Source organism: Mugil cephalus, chromosome 21, assembly GCF_022458985.1.
Source record: "Mugil cephalus isolate CIBA_MC_2020 chromosome 21, CIBA_Mcephalus_1.1, whole genome shotgun sequence".
NCBI lineage: Eukaryota > Metazoa > Chordata > Actinopteri > Mugiliformes > Mugilidae > Mugil > Mugil cephalus.
Window position 1 is genome coordinate 11747161 of NC_061790.1, and position 16177 is coordinate 11763337.

The following is a 16177-nucleotide window of genomic DNA, read 5'->3' on the forward strand; positions in this document are numbered from 1 at the left end:
TGACGAAATTCTTGTGTTTGTGTGTGTGCGTGCGTGCGTGCGTGCACTTAAAGCTGATGATTTAATAACAATAATTTTATTTTCCAGGAACTCATTTGCTGCTAGCAGAAGCATTTGTCAGTCGGAGAATGCATTTTCTGTCTACTTTCAGTTTCCCACTCTGATCAGCTGAAAGCACGCCAGCAGAACTTTCTAGTCCAGTTGTTCCCGGGACGCTCACTTTGAAGAGCTTTTTAAAAGAGAAAAGAAAAGAAAAAAAAAAGCGGTGTCCGCTCATGAAAAAACACCCTCGAAATATCCCCAACTCCGCCGCCACCACATGCATCACATTCACATGCTGAGTCAACATCGCTGAAATACGATGCTCGCTCCCTCCGTCTCCCTCCCATCTTTTTGCGAGGCTGCAACAGAAATCCCTCCTCGGGAGCGCTGTGTGTCCTCCACCCTCCCTCTGCATAGAAGGCAACGCGAGCTGTGCCCTCCACACCCCAACAGTCTGCACCCCACCAACCCCCCTCCACCCCTCCACAAACACCCACCCTTTCTCTTAGGTGCACTTTCTGTCTGACACACTCTCTCAGGACTCCCCTGTGAGCAAGCTAGGCAGATAAACTCAGCACTGGATCAGAGTGAGGCACTGAGAAAGAGGGAGAGGGGAGTGTGTGTTTATAAATGAGTGTGTGTGTGTGTGTGTGTGTGTGTGCGCACGCTGCTGCATCGCTGAGCTACAGAGACCGGAGGCGAGGAGAGCTGGAGCGTTTGTCCTTGAGACTGACTGACTGACTGCAGCTGTAGAGCGGAGGACCAGGCAGCCGGGCAGTGGATGAAACTGACTGTGAGTACTGAGCAAATAAGGCAAGCAAGCATGAAGGAGAAGCACATGCAGGCTTCTTTTAATTGCAGCAAACGGGAGCGTGGTGTGTTTTTGTTTGCGGTCTGCTTAGAAACGGTCCGGCGTATTGTTTGTGGTGTTTGCGTGCATGTGTGTGTTTGCGTCCACGGCCAGGTGAAGGTCTACTCTGATCCCAGGTGAACTCATCTAGCGGGCTTTTCATTGGCTGCTCGCTTTTAACCCTTCCTGCAGGACTTTGCGGGGCAGTTCAGCAAATTGTGCGTCTGCATCAAGAGGGATGTCAGTAAACACAACATTACTGTACACCGCTCCGGCTCCGTCCCCCTCTCTCCTCTCTTCTTTGCCCCCCTGCCCTCCCTGCTTCTGTTGACAGATCGATAGTTATGCATCTATAATTGGAAGTCATCATTTATGGCACTCCTCCAAAAGCGACTCATTATCATGTGTAATCTTGCAGAAAATTACATTTTGACTGGTGTACCTTGGCGTGGCCAGGAACTAGCGGACTGTGCTGAGCGGGCTGGCTGGCTGGCTGAGGCGATGACCGGAAGGTGGGGTCACTGCAAGAACACCTCAAAAGCCCAGGGAGAACGGTGACTGGAGGTGTGGGGGAGGGAGGGAGGGGATGGTGTCAAAGCTCTCCTAAAGACAGAAGCACACCTGGGTGCATCGGTATGATCAGATGATGAAGGCAGAGAGGCAGACAGAAGGAAAGGATAGCAGCTCAGTGTGAAGGATCTGAGAGAATGAAGGGAGGGAGATGGAGGAGTCAGAGGAAGGGAGGCGGGTACCGGTGGTAGGTCTCCGTGGTGCGAGACGGTGTCGCGAGATGAGACTGGCCCACCTGTGGAGCTGCTGACAGAACGTGTTAGGCCGGCTTCCAGGGGGAGGCTAGATGGATCGGCAGATACGGAGGAAGCCAGAAGGCAAACACGTGAAGCTGTGGTCAACTGGAACATGACAGGACAGCTCTTTTTGTCTCAGTGTGCTGATTTGTTTATTGTACACACGCTGACATTGAGCCAGAAGGCTAAATTTACCACCTGTGGAGATAGAAGTGATATGATGAGATAGACTGCATGCTGTTTCTGTGGGGGTATGTGAAAGTGTTTGTAATAGTTCCTGACATCAGCATTGGGTGTGTATGTGTGTGCTGCTGACTCTCAGGATTCAGAGTGAGTCGGACCTGCATCTGTGGCTCCTCACCTGTGACAAGTCTGGGAAAATGTGAGTGTGCGTTGGCTTGTTTCCATTAAGTTGTGGGGGACAATGTATCATCAAATACTTTTCTTTTACAACAAAAGTACTTAGGTTTTACCTGTCAACCATTTTGTCATTGTGGGAACCTTTTGGTTGAAACCCACAACTTTATTTAAGGGTGGAGGTTGTATTTTCGTTAGGGTCAAGGTTGGTTGAGAAGAGCTGGGGGTCAGACTAAAGCAGGGGTCTTCAATGTTTTTCAGGCCAAGGACCCCAAACTGATGGAGAGATTCGGTAGGGACCCTCTACTTATTGTATGTATTTTATATTAAACTCAGCCTAGTGCTGTTTATAAATATACATAATTATTATCATTTTGCATTCAATATTAAGCTATCCCTTATCCCTTTACTAAAATGTGTTACATTCATGTTAATGTGTATTTAAAGACATTTAAATTTGTAAGGTGAAAATATATAAAAAATGTCCAATCAACCAAAGATTTTGCGCCCCTTCCTGCAGTACCTCTGCGGCCCCCCTAGGGGTCTCCTGTTAAAGACCTATGGACTAAAGGACTTGGGAAAGTATTACGTCAACGTGCAGTCCTCACAAAGATAGAAACATGAGATTGTGTGTGTGTATAAAAAGTGTATAAAAACAAGGTTAATATCCTTATGTAAAACTAAATTCAAATACCACATGGTTAAAAATACTTACCATAATAAACACAGAAATAACTGAATCTGTTTGTGACTGACGCATGAGGCCGGGTTTCAGACCAGATTTTATAAAGCGCCTTGAAACTATTTGTACTGACACTATATGAATAAAATTGAATTGAGTTGAAGTGATTGCACAATTAAACTGTAAATACTGCAATAGCATTTGATTGTTTTCAACTTGGAGTGTCCTCTAAAGAAATAAATATGCGTTGTCGGGGCGTGTTTCACTGCAGGAACTATCGTAGTTCTCAGAACTTCCAGAGGTTGCTTCTGAGTAGCCGCTTTCCTATAAGCACCGGAGGAGTCTTTAGTGACATAAGTGTAAGTTAGTTATGCAGAACCTGGAACTACAGTTTAAAAAAAGACACGTGAACATTGTCAAAACCATGTAAATAAAAACCCTTAAAAATGGAACAAAATACAGACAAGGGTGTGAAAACGCTGTTTGGTTAGTAGGTAGGTACCTTCCGTGTTCCTATTATTACTATCTAGGTGCGAATGAACACAGAAAAAAAAGGTCTTGAAGTGTTTCAGTTCCCCAACAACTCTCAGCTGCCTAGTTTGGCGTGATTAATGGTATCAGAAAGTTGTTTTGTTGTTGTTGTTGTTGTTGTTATAAATTGGATAATGATGTGCCTTAGACAGTTCTTTTGCAGAGCTCCCGACTCTCAGATGTCTATGAATCTTTGTCAACTATCTAGTAGCGGCTGTAAAATGTGAAGTAAAAGTGACAGTGTTTGAGAAAGAAAAAATGAGCAGGAAATTAAACACAAGTACCTTTAAAATTTGTACTCAAGTCCAACCCCAGAGTAAATATACTTACATTTGCCTCTGGGAGCTTTAAAATATGCACAATGTACAGCGCTCTCTCTCCTTAGAGCCTTGTGTCAGATGAGGAAAACTAGGCACCCCAAAAAAAAAAAAAAAAAAATGGAGAAAGCTCAGGGACAACAGCAGAGTGAGGATCAGTCTTCCAGGACATACAAACAGCTGCAAACAGAGAATGATCCTATTAGGTAAATTAAATCCAACCATAGTGTGTAATATTGAGAGGTGATAGCGCTGGAGCTGCTCTACGCCGCGGAGGCGCTCTGAAAGGGGATTCAAGGACACCGTTCGCACCGAGGGAGAAGAGGCAAAAGATGTTCCCGTTTTTCGCTCTTTGGTGCAAAGCGCACGGAATCAGAGGAGGAGAAGCTGACCGTTTAATCCAACCCTGCTGTTGAGACTATGAGGGCTGCTTGCCGTGATAAACCGAGTCTTTAGGAGAGACTTGGTTGCGTAATCACCTTAAGAACCACCAGATGGGCATTTGCCAGGCCACAACATGGCTGATGGCCGGACAGGGAGACAATGACATGCAGTCGACTCTGAGCGATCACCGTAATCGGCATGGACGTCACTCGCATCATATTCCTATTAGAGTCCTTGACAGCGCCTTTAAATAATGGCCCCCGCTATCAAGGTTTTGCTCGGTCCGAGGAAATGTTCTTTAAAGTCAAAGGACTTTCTCCACTAGAGGGCAACCCAGTCAAGTTATTAAGCCACGCAAATGAGCCTGCAGTTGGAGGAGTTTTTTCTCCAGTCTCAAATATTCATAAAACGACCTTAAATTAGTCCTAATGAAATCCTGCCTGCCTGAAAGCCTTCCTGTGCATGTATACGTTTCCCAGCACTGACTCACTTCCTCCCCAGTGGGACTGTAGGATCTCCAGATAAGTGAAAACCATTTGAAGACCACTGAGGATAGCGGCAGCAGGTCCTGGTAGCTCTAAGTGACATTTCTATGGTTACGCTGCTTTAAGCCGCTCCCAGAGGCTTTCTAGGGTTTCTGGCATTGATGTGTACGCGCGTGACCTCTGATCCCTGTACAGTGCGCCACAGATCAATACAACGAAACCGATCCTATTCCACAGGCTCATTTGTCAGTCAGTCTGTCATTTTACGTATCATTTCCCCTACCATCCATCTATTTAAAGACTGTAAATCACACACATATATATATAGAGGGAGAGAAGTAAGATGCTTTCTATTTTCATGCGACAGGATATCTTGTTTCTTTTTTTCATATATTCCTTCTCTTTCCTTCAACTTCCCTCCTTTTGTGTCGGAGAGGTACTGTTGTCTGTGCAGCGGGACAATGGTGTTTGCACACAGTGTCAATAGTGTTTCCCACTGTCTGAGTAATTGATGGATGACTGTGAGTCAGATATAAACTAAGCAGATTACACTCACTAGATCAGAGGGCTGATGCTAATGTGTTTGATGGGGGTTGGAGTTGCACAGTGACTGTCCAGTTTTGGAAGTCAGTCCGACAGTTGTCCCCGGAGGCCGAGATCTGGTGGCTGTGAGTTTAGGGATGGAGAGAAAAGGGGTGAAACACACACAAACACACACACACACACACGCACAGAATTGTTTCACTCCTACTTTTCCCTCTCTTCAGAAAAAGAACTGGATGCATCTGGCATGCGGGGTCAATAGCTGGCAGCTGGGTGCCGTGTTACAGGCAGCATCCCTCCGGAGCGGCTATTGAACTTCTGTCTTCGGCTCGGGCTCGGCAGTGTAAAAATATTTTTGATGTTTAACTGCAGCCCCGCGTGCTTGGTTTCATTTGCTGCATCCAGCTTGCTTCCATCAACCATCATTTCTGGACTTTCCTTCCGTTCCTATCAGTGTCCCGTTGGCTGAGTTTAATTCATCTTGTTTGGTCTTGTCATTTTTTGTTTGGTTGGATGTGGTTTTATGAAAAGCCTTAGACTTTTATATTATCTGAACTGTAAAGGGTGCATGCAAAACAATGTACGAGACAAATAGTTAGAGCCAGTTCCTTTATTTATTTTTTCATTAATTTCCTACAGCTCCTTGTAGTATATTGATTATCCTGCATTATCCTCTGTGTCATTATAGATGATATATTGGCTAAATGCCATCATTTCAGATACCTCAAAATGTGTTGTGTTGGATTTTATTCGTGTATGAATCCACCAACTTTAATTATAAGGAATAAAAGAGTAAGACTTAAGGCTCCGTAGACACCGTAACCTACACATGTAGCCTCCGCCGGTACAAGACAATTATACAATTATACTTGTCTGCCAACTGTCAACACCACCCGGATGCTAGCTGGTGCTGTGTCTTTTTTGCCAGTTGGGTTCACTTTTGTTTCTACCTCCTGCTTGACTTTCTACAATGGCCACCAAAACTTTTGCCGAAATTTTGCAAAAGACGAGACTCAAAAATTGCGGCGATGCAGATGCACCAGGAAATGCTAAAGCAGAAACATCTAACTAGCAAGTGGACCAATCATAGCTCTTGTGGTTTGTGTCACCTATGGGGATGTGTTGGGAACCAGTTCACAAATATCAAGACTTAACAGCATAGGCCACCTAAATAGGTCTAACACAGAAGTATAAACCAGTCTCAATTAAGGCTCTTATTACGATGCTAACATGAGCTCTAAACACAAAGTACAGCTGAAGCTCATGTATGTTTGAAGATATTTCGAACAAAATATTTTTTTTTCTTGCATTTCTTGTGCATAAAACGCCTGCTATTTACTGTAAGTGTTAACATGAACGCTAATGCTACCGAGGCTAATGGTTGTGTTAGCATAGGAAATTCAAAGGCAAAAGATGAGACCATTGTATCAATGTTTAACATTACGAAACCTCTATACCACTAAATTACCCTGTATAAGCTAACACTAAATTAGCATCCACAAAGGCATCACCACTCCTGCTCTCTGAGCTTTCAGAACATTATGAAGTTTTACATACGTTTTTACATACGCTTACCCATGAAAATGGTAAGCACGGTCTTTTTGAAGGCAATCTTTGACTGAAAATCCAATGACGAAACAAAAACAATCTGCTGGGTTCAGCCCATAATGCTTGAGACATTTGATTCAAAACCACAAACGTGACCCTCTCAACGGTGCCGGAAGCATCTGAGTGAATCAGCTGTTACAAATTGCGTTCCACACCATCATGCAGCTGTTGGGATTTTTTTCAGTGTGGGCAAAAGTGTGAGTCAAAATTTGATATTTTACTTCAACCATAATGTTGAATTTATTCTGAACCCGTTAACCTTTAAAACTTAATCCGCACAGTGAAACAAGAATTCTTTGGCTCCACAGTGTTCTTTCTTTCAAGTGGTTCATTTGACGCCACTCCGGCTCGACTCAAGTGTGCCCTGTTGCTGTTGTGGTACGTCTCACCACCACAGAGCCGGTGCCAAGGAAAATATCAGCCGCTGATAAAGAGATTAACTTTTGTTTTACTTTCAACCGGTACTTTTCTTTCTTTTACACGACTGTTCAGGAAAACTCAACTCGCTTGAACAAATAAAGAATCCCCTGATGCCAGCAATGAAACGCTACCGAATAGATAAGAGCCACTTTGGTTGGTTGAGTTTCCTCAATGGTTTATAGAAGATAATTTCTCAGTGTAGATAATTTTTTTTTAACTTTCAGAGATTTGATACAATAGTACAATGTCTGGCTTTTTCCTTTTTTGTTTATCTCGCACTACAAATCGCACTCTCTTTATCTTTTATTAGTTTTTCGTATGTACTTTCCTCCTTTGTGTTTGCTTGCGCCCATATGTTTGTTTACACATGTTGTATGTGGCTGGTTTCATGCGTCGTGCGTTTCTGCTGGCTGCGTGTTTCATGTGGCGCATAATGAGATAAAGCCCACTCCACGCAGTCTGCTGTCTGGCCTTTATCTGAGCCACAGATTAGCGCAGGTGATTTCATTCCTGTGGAGGCTGGTTCGGCGGGGGTTAGCTCAGAGCACGACATTGCGCCGGCGAGAGAGGAAGACGCAGGCCGGCGAGGAAAGAGCAGAGGTTTCGACTCCTTTTGACACTTTACAGGCTGTAAAGCATCAAAAGGAGTTATTTGAGTGTTTATTTTCCTTTTAGAGGATAAGATCATCTGCTCTGGAATAGAGAAATGCATATTGCACACCTGTGCTGTGCATTAATGGAAAACACTCTCCAGCTGCACCCATTCAGATCCCAGAGGAAACTTGCTGTGTCATATATTAATTCAGATAGAACTGGAACAACGTGGTCACACTCCCAACAAAATGCCGCAATATTAAATTAGCATTTACTCGATGGCTTTCACGCCGAGATGTTCTGTTCAGGTTGTAACGCCGATTGATTTCAATTTCACCCACTCTGATTGTTCAGCTAGGCCCCGAGATGTGAACCTGCGTGCAGCCAAATTCACCGCGAGGCCGTGTGCAAATGTGTGTTTGTGTGTCTGTATTTTCGTTGACCCGACCACTGCGAGGCCACGTGTGTTTTTGTCTCTTGAGTGGATTAGGATGTGGTTACCACAGGTTGAATAAGATTCACCTTACCCTGAGCAGCTTACTGTAACTTCACTCTCTCGGGAGAAACGACAGAATTCATTAGCGGATTTAAAAGCTCAATCATCGTTTTATCGTCATTAGCAGTTAGTGGTATTATTTCATACGTGATTTAAGGAATGTTATTTATTGCTGATTTTTTTTTCTTCTTTTTTTTAGAATTGCAGACACACACAAAAACCCCTTGCTACATGACGCTAGTATAGGCTACACAGATTTGCAACATTTCTAAATGTTTCCCAGATTTCTCACTCAGTCGTAGCTGGCTGTTCCCGTTAAACCTTTTATTGCGTGTCAAACTCTACTTTTGCGTGCACGTGCGCTTTGATGGTGAAAGACGAAAAGCATCACATTAGGCACGCAGCCATAGCTGATTAGCTCAGATAACATTACTGCACTAGCAGTAAGACAGCTAAGGCTTAGGTAGAAATTCAACATATGCGTTTCTGTGAGTGGCCGTCCATATGTTGGTTCCTAAAGCATCTGCAGCTTTAGTTTGAGACACTGACCAAAAGACATCAGAGGGCATCCTTTGGCACGCCATTCGCCGTGTTACTTTGCACGTCCGACGCCGTGTAATGTTGCATTTAGTTATCTTTAATATATTTTTTTTTTTCTTAGTGGTTGGTTAGATTTTGCACCTATCAGTGAAAGAGATGCATTTTTAGATTGCTCATTTTGTCCAGTCTGAAGGACGTTCTATTTAGATTTTTTTTTAAGTAATCGTCTCTTCTCTTAAGCTGAAACCAATGAATATTTGTAGGTTTTACTTAATCAGTGCTTTCAATTATTTCTAAATGTATCATGAGTATTTAGTACAAGGAAACAACCGATGTGACCTTCAAAACGAATAAGACATTTATTAACCTTTCATCTGATAAGATGACCGGGTTTGTTAAATGTAAACCTTTAGGCGCGTACTTCACATATTCTCGCGCCTTTTATGTCAAATATTACACCAACAACTAATTATGCTCCTATTAAGTGAGAGTAAAGCTTTTCTTCCAACAGCTTAAACCTGCTAAACGCTCCACACCCTCTCTTGTTATATCCACCTGCTGTAGTGGCTCCGGCTCTGATTGGCTCAGAGGACGGCCAATCAGCCGCCAGCTCAACCTTTTAGGGGAAGGCTCATTCAAATTGCGCGTCTGGGGGTGTTGAGGGCCAGCTTCGCCTGCAGACCCTTGACACACACAGCTAGTAGTCACAACAGTCGGGACTTCAAAGGCGGCCGGGGGCAGTGGGTGAGAAGTGTGAGTGACGGGAAGACAGACGCAGAGACAATATGAGCGGAGCTGAGAGTGTGAGACGGCAGAGGACAGGGCAGTAGATGGAGACATACGTTTAGAGGCATAATAGATAGAGAGTGACAAATAGCACAGTGAGATATATGGTTTATTAAAGCTGCTGAGGAGGAGAGAAGGATAGAAGAAACCAAGAGAAGGAGGAGGGGAGGCGTCCCTGCACTGAATATTTTCTCCTGATCGGAGCATGGTGGCAGAGCGCACATGGATTTAGTCGACCTCTACCTCCCAGAGTGCTTCACCTACCACTCTGACACAGAGTAAGTACCTCCTCACACCACACAGACTTCACACAACTCGTAGTATGGAAATGGAGAAGTGAAAGATGTTGTTGCATGTCTCAGATGCATTCTCGCTGTGCCTCTTATTAATGGGTTGCGCGGCTGCAAGTCGAACCGGTTACTGCACGTGAGAGTTTTGAGGGAGAGACGTGGGATGGCAGAAAATAATTCCTTCGCCGGAGAACCGTCATTACTCATGTTACCGTGAAGGAAAGGGAAGTGGCTCGTGTTTCTCCAGTGTTTGTTTGCTCATCTGGTTTAAAGGCTCATTGTTCCTTTCTGTGGAATGCACACCTCACGGCAACATGCAGATCCATCCTTATCATTCACCTTCGTTTGTTTGAAGTTGGTGTAACTGTTGGGCACCATAGTTCTTGAAGGGCTTTTCTAGTTCTTTCCGATTAATTAATTAATGGCACCAACAAATTAAACAAAATCTCAGACTAATAGTCCAAAACCACAACAAAATCTGTAAAATTGGAGATTATTTGAACTGTTTGAAGGATGCACAAACTACATCACTGGTGGAATGTCAGATGAAATTTTCCCACTGGTTTGTTTGCATTGCTCACAGCTGCCATTGTTCACCTTTAATGGTTGTTGATAAGGGTGGTAAGACCAGTTTGGAGGTGACTTGCCCTGGTGTCGGGGAGCAGCCTGTGTCACCCAGGAACACTTCACCTAGGCTAACACAAACAAGCCTGCCAATAGATGTCCGGGGCAGCTGTTTTGATTGCATAAGAGATTGCCTATCGTTGCTGTAATCACAAAGAATCACGCTCATTATCACCCGCCGCTGCGCCTCTTATCAGCCGCGGGGTAATCGTTCCGCGGCGAGGACATGCATAGAAAAACGCCGAGCGTTTCGGGATTGAAATGAACTTTCCCTGCCAGAGACGGGCAGACGGGCCGGCGCGCGTGGCCACGCTGGTCGGGCTGATTGTTTGTGACACAAGCAACCAGATAAAGGACAGGAGGAGAGACGGTGACCGCCGCAGATGATCCCCGTGTGTGGCACGCGATCCCATGTTTCCAGAGCCTGCGGGTCTGAACTCCAGCTGCAGGCACCTCATCTCCCAGCTTCATCCAAAGCCTCAGACTTAAGGCTCTTACGGCTCTTGCTGGGGGTGCCACTGATCCCTGCTCATCTCTGGCTCATTAGTTAAAAAAACACTGAGACCCCACTGACCTAAATCACTAGCTGGGTTTTGTGCTGGAAGGTTAGTCAGCAGATCCTACCAAGAAAGCATTCCGTTTTTTGTTTTTTTTTGTTTTTTCCTTTTTTTTTTCGTGATATTATGTTTTAATGTCACTTCCCCCGAGGCTTGTAGCTTCAGTTGGTTTTCCTCCACTCTCTTTATCTGCCTTGGTCAGTAACCTCTTATTTTCCGCCTTTCTTTCCCTCCCTCTTTTCCTCTCTCCTGCTTCATCCGGCAGGTCATTGTCTGTATTGTGACTCTACCCATTTGAAAGTAAGTGTTGCCCTCTCCCTTTTCTTTCAGATCCCCCTCCCAGGTTAATGAGCCACAGGACTGCCCCTTTCTTTCTTTCTTTCTTTCTTTCTTTCTTTCTTTTTTCACACTCCCTCTCTCCGTCTGCCTCGCTTGTAATTTCCTCCCGCCTCCTCTCTTCTTCCTCTTCTTCTTGTCCTCCCTCACCCTTTTTTTGTCTTCTCGTCGTTTCACGCTGCATTTTATCTTTTGTTGCCACGGTGCAATTAGAGTTGTTGTGGATACCAGGACACAAAAGGAGTCAGGTGCGATAGCGCTGAATACCTCCGCACGCATGCTCTGATTTATCCCCACTGCACCGGCCGCATTCTGATGGGCTTTTATGGGGAGTTGTTGATTAGTAATCTGTCAGAGTGAATATCACTTCACATCTGATCACACCACTCTAATGCCATTTCATTATGAAACCCACCCACCTTGTACACCCCCCACCCCCTCTTGATGCATTGTAATGGGAGAGTGCAAAGTATATCTCACTCCATACCTGTCAGAGACTTGACGTGGCGTTATGGACACCTGTGATGGATAGCCAGTGAGGCTAATAGTGACTCATTTTAAAAGGAAACTGGAGTCTATTCACTGGGCTGTTTTTATGGTCTTCAGAGTGGATTGGAGAGGTTGGAGATGGGTGTGCATCAGAGCCATCAGCGTCTTGTTCACTGGACATCAAGAGTCCTTCTGCCTAACTTTGTTTTTTTTTTTTCCCCTCCACGTGACAAACACATTTCAGGAGTTTATCCCTTTTGACTGGCATTGTAACCGCACGGTTGATCTTTTTTGTAGTACTAGTAGCAGACAATAAAAAGTTGAATTTCTTATTTTGTACCCATTTTCTAACCCATTCAGTTTGTAAGATACACAGATTTGCCCATATGTGAACACATTATATATACAAATGTCTAAGCTGTGGCTTTTATACTTTTTGAGATACAGCGCTTTTGGACAGATGACACAGCTTGAAAATATACATCATACAACTTCAGTATTTATATTGTATGAATCAGTAATGTCGTGTGAACATTTCAATAATGGCGTCAAAATACTCAGATTTTCATTTAAAAATTAATGATGTTTAATCCTATTTCCTACTGCGAAAGTCAAAGTGTTAGAGAAGCTGTAACCACATCTTCATTACTAAAAACAGATTTAATATCTGTAATGAATTCAGTGCTGTAGAGAACTTTAGCGCCTTTAAGCGAGTTGTTTTGGTGTTAAGACATGCAGTTGCACCATTTTCGTTGATGTCATCATTACGAAAGCGCAGAGAAAGCACCCGCCACGTTCTACCGATCAGCGTTTAGCGACCGAAAGGAGTGGAGACCAAAGCTGAGCTAAAAATGTGCACAGGTCTTCCTGTAGAGCTGTTGGTTCTCTTGGTTGGGGTTATTGGTTGTGGTCACTGTGTGTCTCTTTGTCTGTTTTTGTGGCTTTGTAGAGGGGTCAGTAGCGCGTGGCCATGGTTTACTCAATGGGTGGTTAAACGCAGCCAGTCTTTTTGCCTACCAAATGACTCGTGATCAGGAGACTACTGATTTACATGTCAGGAAACAGAACGACTTAACGAGCATCCAACTCGCCAAGGAAGAAGCAGACTGTGTGGCGATACCTCTGTTCCTTATGTTTTTTGTTTTTTTTTTGGCATGCGCAGGGGCGCAACAGAAAGCGAGACACAGAAGTTGGCTTGGCGACGAACAGTTGCACGCATAGATGTGTCAGGATGTTTATGGAGACACATGCTTTAAAATGTGTCTAAGTGTGTGTGTGAACAGGGAGCTTTAGCATGTTCCTGATCATGGGAAGCTGTAGTGCATGTAGACAAGGGGGTGACCGTCTAAGCATTTTATTTTTACATCCGTGCATGAATGTCTGACGCCACACCGCGGGTCCGTGTGTGTGTGTGTGTGTGTGTGTGTGTGTGTGTGTGTGTGTGTGTGTGTGTGTGTGTGTGAGCGCATATCACATGCCTGCGAGCTCTCTGTACACTTCAGCTGGTTTCAAATGCTTTTTCTCCTCTGCATGGTGACACAGAGTCTGTTGTGGTCACATCTTAATCCAATAATAGAGCCATGATACACACTTTAATATGCGGGTCTAGAAGAGAAGATTTATTTTAGGCTTTTAACATTATTGTAGAAGTATTAATGGAAAGTCTTTTAAAAAGTATTAGCCTTTTTCTTTCTTTCTTTTTTTGTTTCGAATGGCCCCGCATTCAAAACATTCTTGAAATTTGAATGTAGTCCTAAAACTACTACCTAAAACTGTTAGCTTCAGAGAATTTGACATATCATGTGTGGTGAGTGGCCGAGAGACACAAACAGACGGTGGAGAGTGAAAGGTGAGCGTTTTTTTAAGGGAACATAGTGGTGGTGATGATGCCGACGATTCCTGGTTTGGCTATTTCCCTAGGTTTGCTTAAGCAATGTCTCTCTTTGAAAACAAAGCAGTGTAATCAACAGCAGCTTTGCATATGTGGGAAATCACAAACGGCTGGTTTAGATAACAATGGCATGGATGGACGGATGGATAGATGGTTGTAGAAAATGGGAGCTGGAGGTTGTGTGTGTTGTGTTTAAAAGTATAAAACTCAGTATTTCTAGCTGAGTTTGGTTAGAAAATAAAACACATCTATTTAATTTTTCTCCCATTCTCCCTCTCCCCTGTCTTGTCTCCAGGCATCTGGCCAGGATGTCAGTGAGGGGCTTGGACCCCACCTGTCCCACTTCCATAAAGCGTGAGCCTTCCAGCCCCAGCCCTAGCTCTCAGGGCGACATCAGCCCGGCTCAACCCAGCCCCGGGAGCTCTTCCTCGGACACCAATTCCAGCTACGGCCCCCTCATTAAGGGCCACAATCATACGAATGGGCTGGACTCGCCAAGCCTCTACGGTCACGCAGCGGCGTTGGCTAATAATGGGGGAACAAACAGGTCGGTATACACATCACACTGGCCCTTATTTTGCATGTTTCACTCTATTTCATTTATTGAATTTTATTATTAGTATTTCACCCTTCGCTCACTCCCTTCCTGTGTTTCTCTCCACCCCTTTCCAGGAGGTTTGGGGAGGAAGAAGGCCAAGTGAAGTGTGAATTCATGCTGGGCTCGGTGGCCAAGCGGGTGTGTCTGGTGTGCGGTGACGTGGCCTCCGGCTACCACTACGGTGTGGCCTCTTGCGAAGCCTGCAAGGCCTTCTTCAAGAGAACCATCCAGGGTAAAAGAGAAACGAACACGCACGTGCCCAATGCGCAGGAACATTCTCGGTTTTACACTGAGCAGTGGAGTTTATTGTACATGTCCGATAATGTCTTCCTGCATCATATAAACCTGTTTTACGAGCAACACGGTGCAGATGCAGCCAAAGCTTAAACGTCTGTTTTTGGTATAAACAAGTCTTCATCAGTTAGCTCATAGCTTCCACCTCCTGCATCCCTGCAGAAGGGCTTTAAATAAAGATCTGTTGGCAAACAGCTGATTTGCGGTTAAACTTACAGCGCATCGTGTATATAGTCAACATGTTTAGGCTTTAGGACTTCAAGGTAGCGTATGGAGCTGAACGTGTGGGCATTTGCCCCAGCCCTCAAAGCCGTTAGCAACCAGAGCCAGTGGCATGCAGCGTGGGCATTTTACAGGGATTGTCCCGCAATGTGTCAGGTTTTGACCCAGGTCGAGGACCTGGCACGCTGCCTTTTGTTTAGGCCTCTAGAAGTTGGCTGCTGCCAACGGGTTCAAAGGGCAAACCTGAGCGGCTGTCACATCAAACGGGGAGATCTGATGTCAGGCTCATCAGATGCTTCCTGTTTCTGATCGAGGGTGGCAGCTGAGAGCGCACGCAACTGGCTGAACGCCACCGGACTCAACTGGCGGCTCTGGCTGCCGGTTGAGGTGTTTTGTATCTAATTGCAGATTGGGAGCAAAATGAAACGCTCAAGAACGACACAGCACTGTCTTGAATTTAATATGAATTTGTCAAAATGTGTGTTGAAATGAAGGTCATCAGGGTCACCCGAGTTTTAAGGCGTCTTACAAGTCAGGGACGGATGAATGAAACGTAAGATTAAGTTTATTGTAAATGCGTTTTCAAAAGCACTCGGTCAAACGAGAAAAGGGTGGAGGAATCAGCTGATAATGCTCTGAAAAAAAAAAAAAAGATACCAACCATGGGTATGTTAAAGAATTTTCTACATGTTAACTAAAGGCAAAATCAAACCTATTCAAAAACAGACACAAGACCTTTAAGGGTTAAGATTTAAAACGTTTGTCATGAAAACTGTGAAAAACATCTGAGTATGATAATATTGCCACAAAATGATTAAGTGGTGAAGATATCGTTTTCAGTGTTTTCCCTCCTGTCTCCCTCCAGGTAACATTGAGTACAGCTGCCCAGCGTCCAACGAATGTGAAATCACCAAGAGAAGACGGAAATCTTGCCAGGCCTGTCGATTCGTGAAATGTCTGGCCGTGGGCATGCTGAGAGAAGGTCAGCTATACACCGAAAATCACTTTCAGACCTTTGTCAAAACCTCGTCTGAGCGACTTTTCCTTGAATCGATCAGCCGGTAGACTTGGCAGGAGATCAGATCTAATCCTTCAGACAGTTGAGGAGGCTGATACAGGCCTGACTGTAATTCCTTTGTTCTGCATTCCCGGAAACAATTATCTGAGATTCTCTTAATGTCCCACCTGATAAACCTGTGACAGCATGTTCTGTCGTTGTGTAAACTTCGGTGAAACTCAAAACTGCAGACAGTTAAACTTAAAACCCTGCGTGCCGGTTGTGATGCGTGTGTAGGTCTGTGTATGTGTAGTAAACACAGGGCAGAACAATGCGTGGCAGTGTCTTTGAGAGGGAGGAGAAGGCAGCAGGCTATTCAGCTGTGTCAGTCTTCAGCAGTGCTTCTGGACATTTGCCAGTTTGTTAAGGTGTGTAAGC

At 44.6% G+C, this 16177-nt stretch overlaps 1 protein-coding gene across 2 annotated transcripts in view; it reads left to right on the plus strand.

Annotated features, from left to right (window-relative positions):
- The first annotated feature begins 691 nt into the window (after window positions 1–691).
- Window positions 692–16177, plus strand: part of LOC124998830 (estrogen-related receptor gamma-like) — a 30878-nt gene continuing 15392 nt past the window's right edge. The window contains exons 1-4 of one of the 2 annotated variants that reach the window (XM_047573408.1): window positions 692–835; window positions 13924–14175; window positions 14301–14458; window positions 15608–15724. In XM_047573408.1, the coding sequence (XP_047429364.1) occupies window positions 13937–14175; window positions 14301–14458; window positions 15608–15724 (514 nt within the window). In that variant the 5' untranslated portion in view covers window positions 692–835; window positions 13924–13936. Of the gene's footprint in view, window positions 836–9322; window positions 9720–13923; window positions 14176–14300; window positions 14459–15607; window positions 15725–16177 lie in introns of those variants that run through there. The other variant, XM_047573407.1, reaches the window with a different exon arrangement.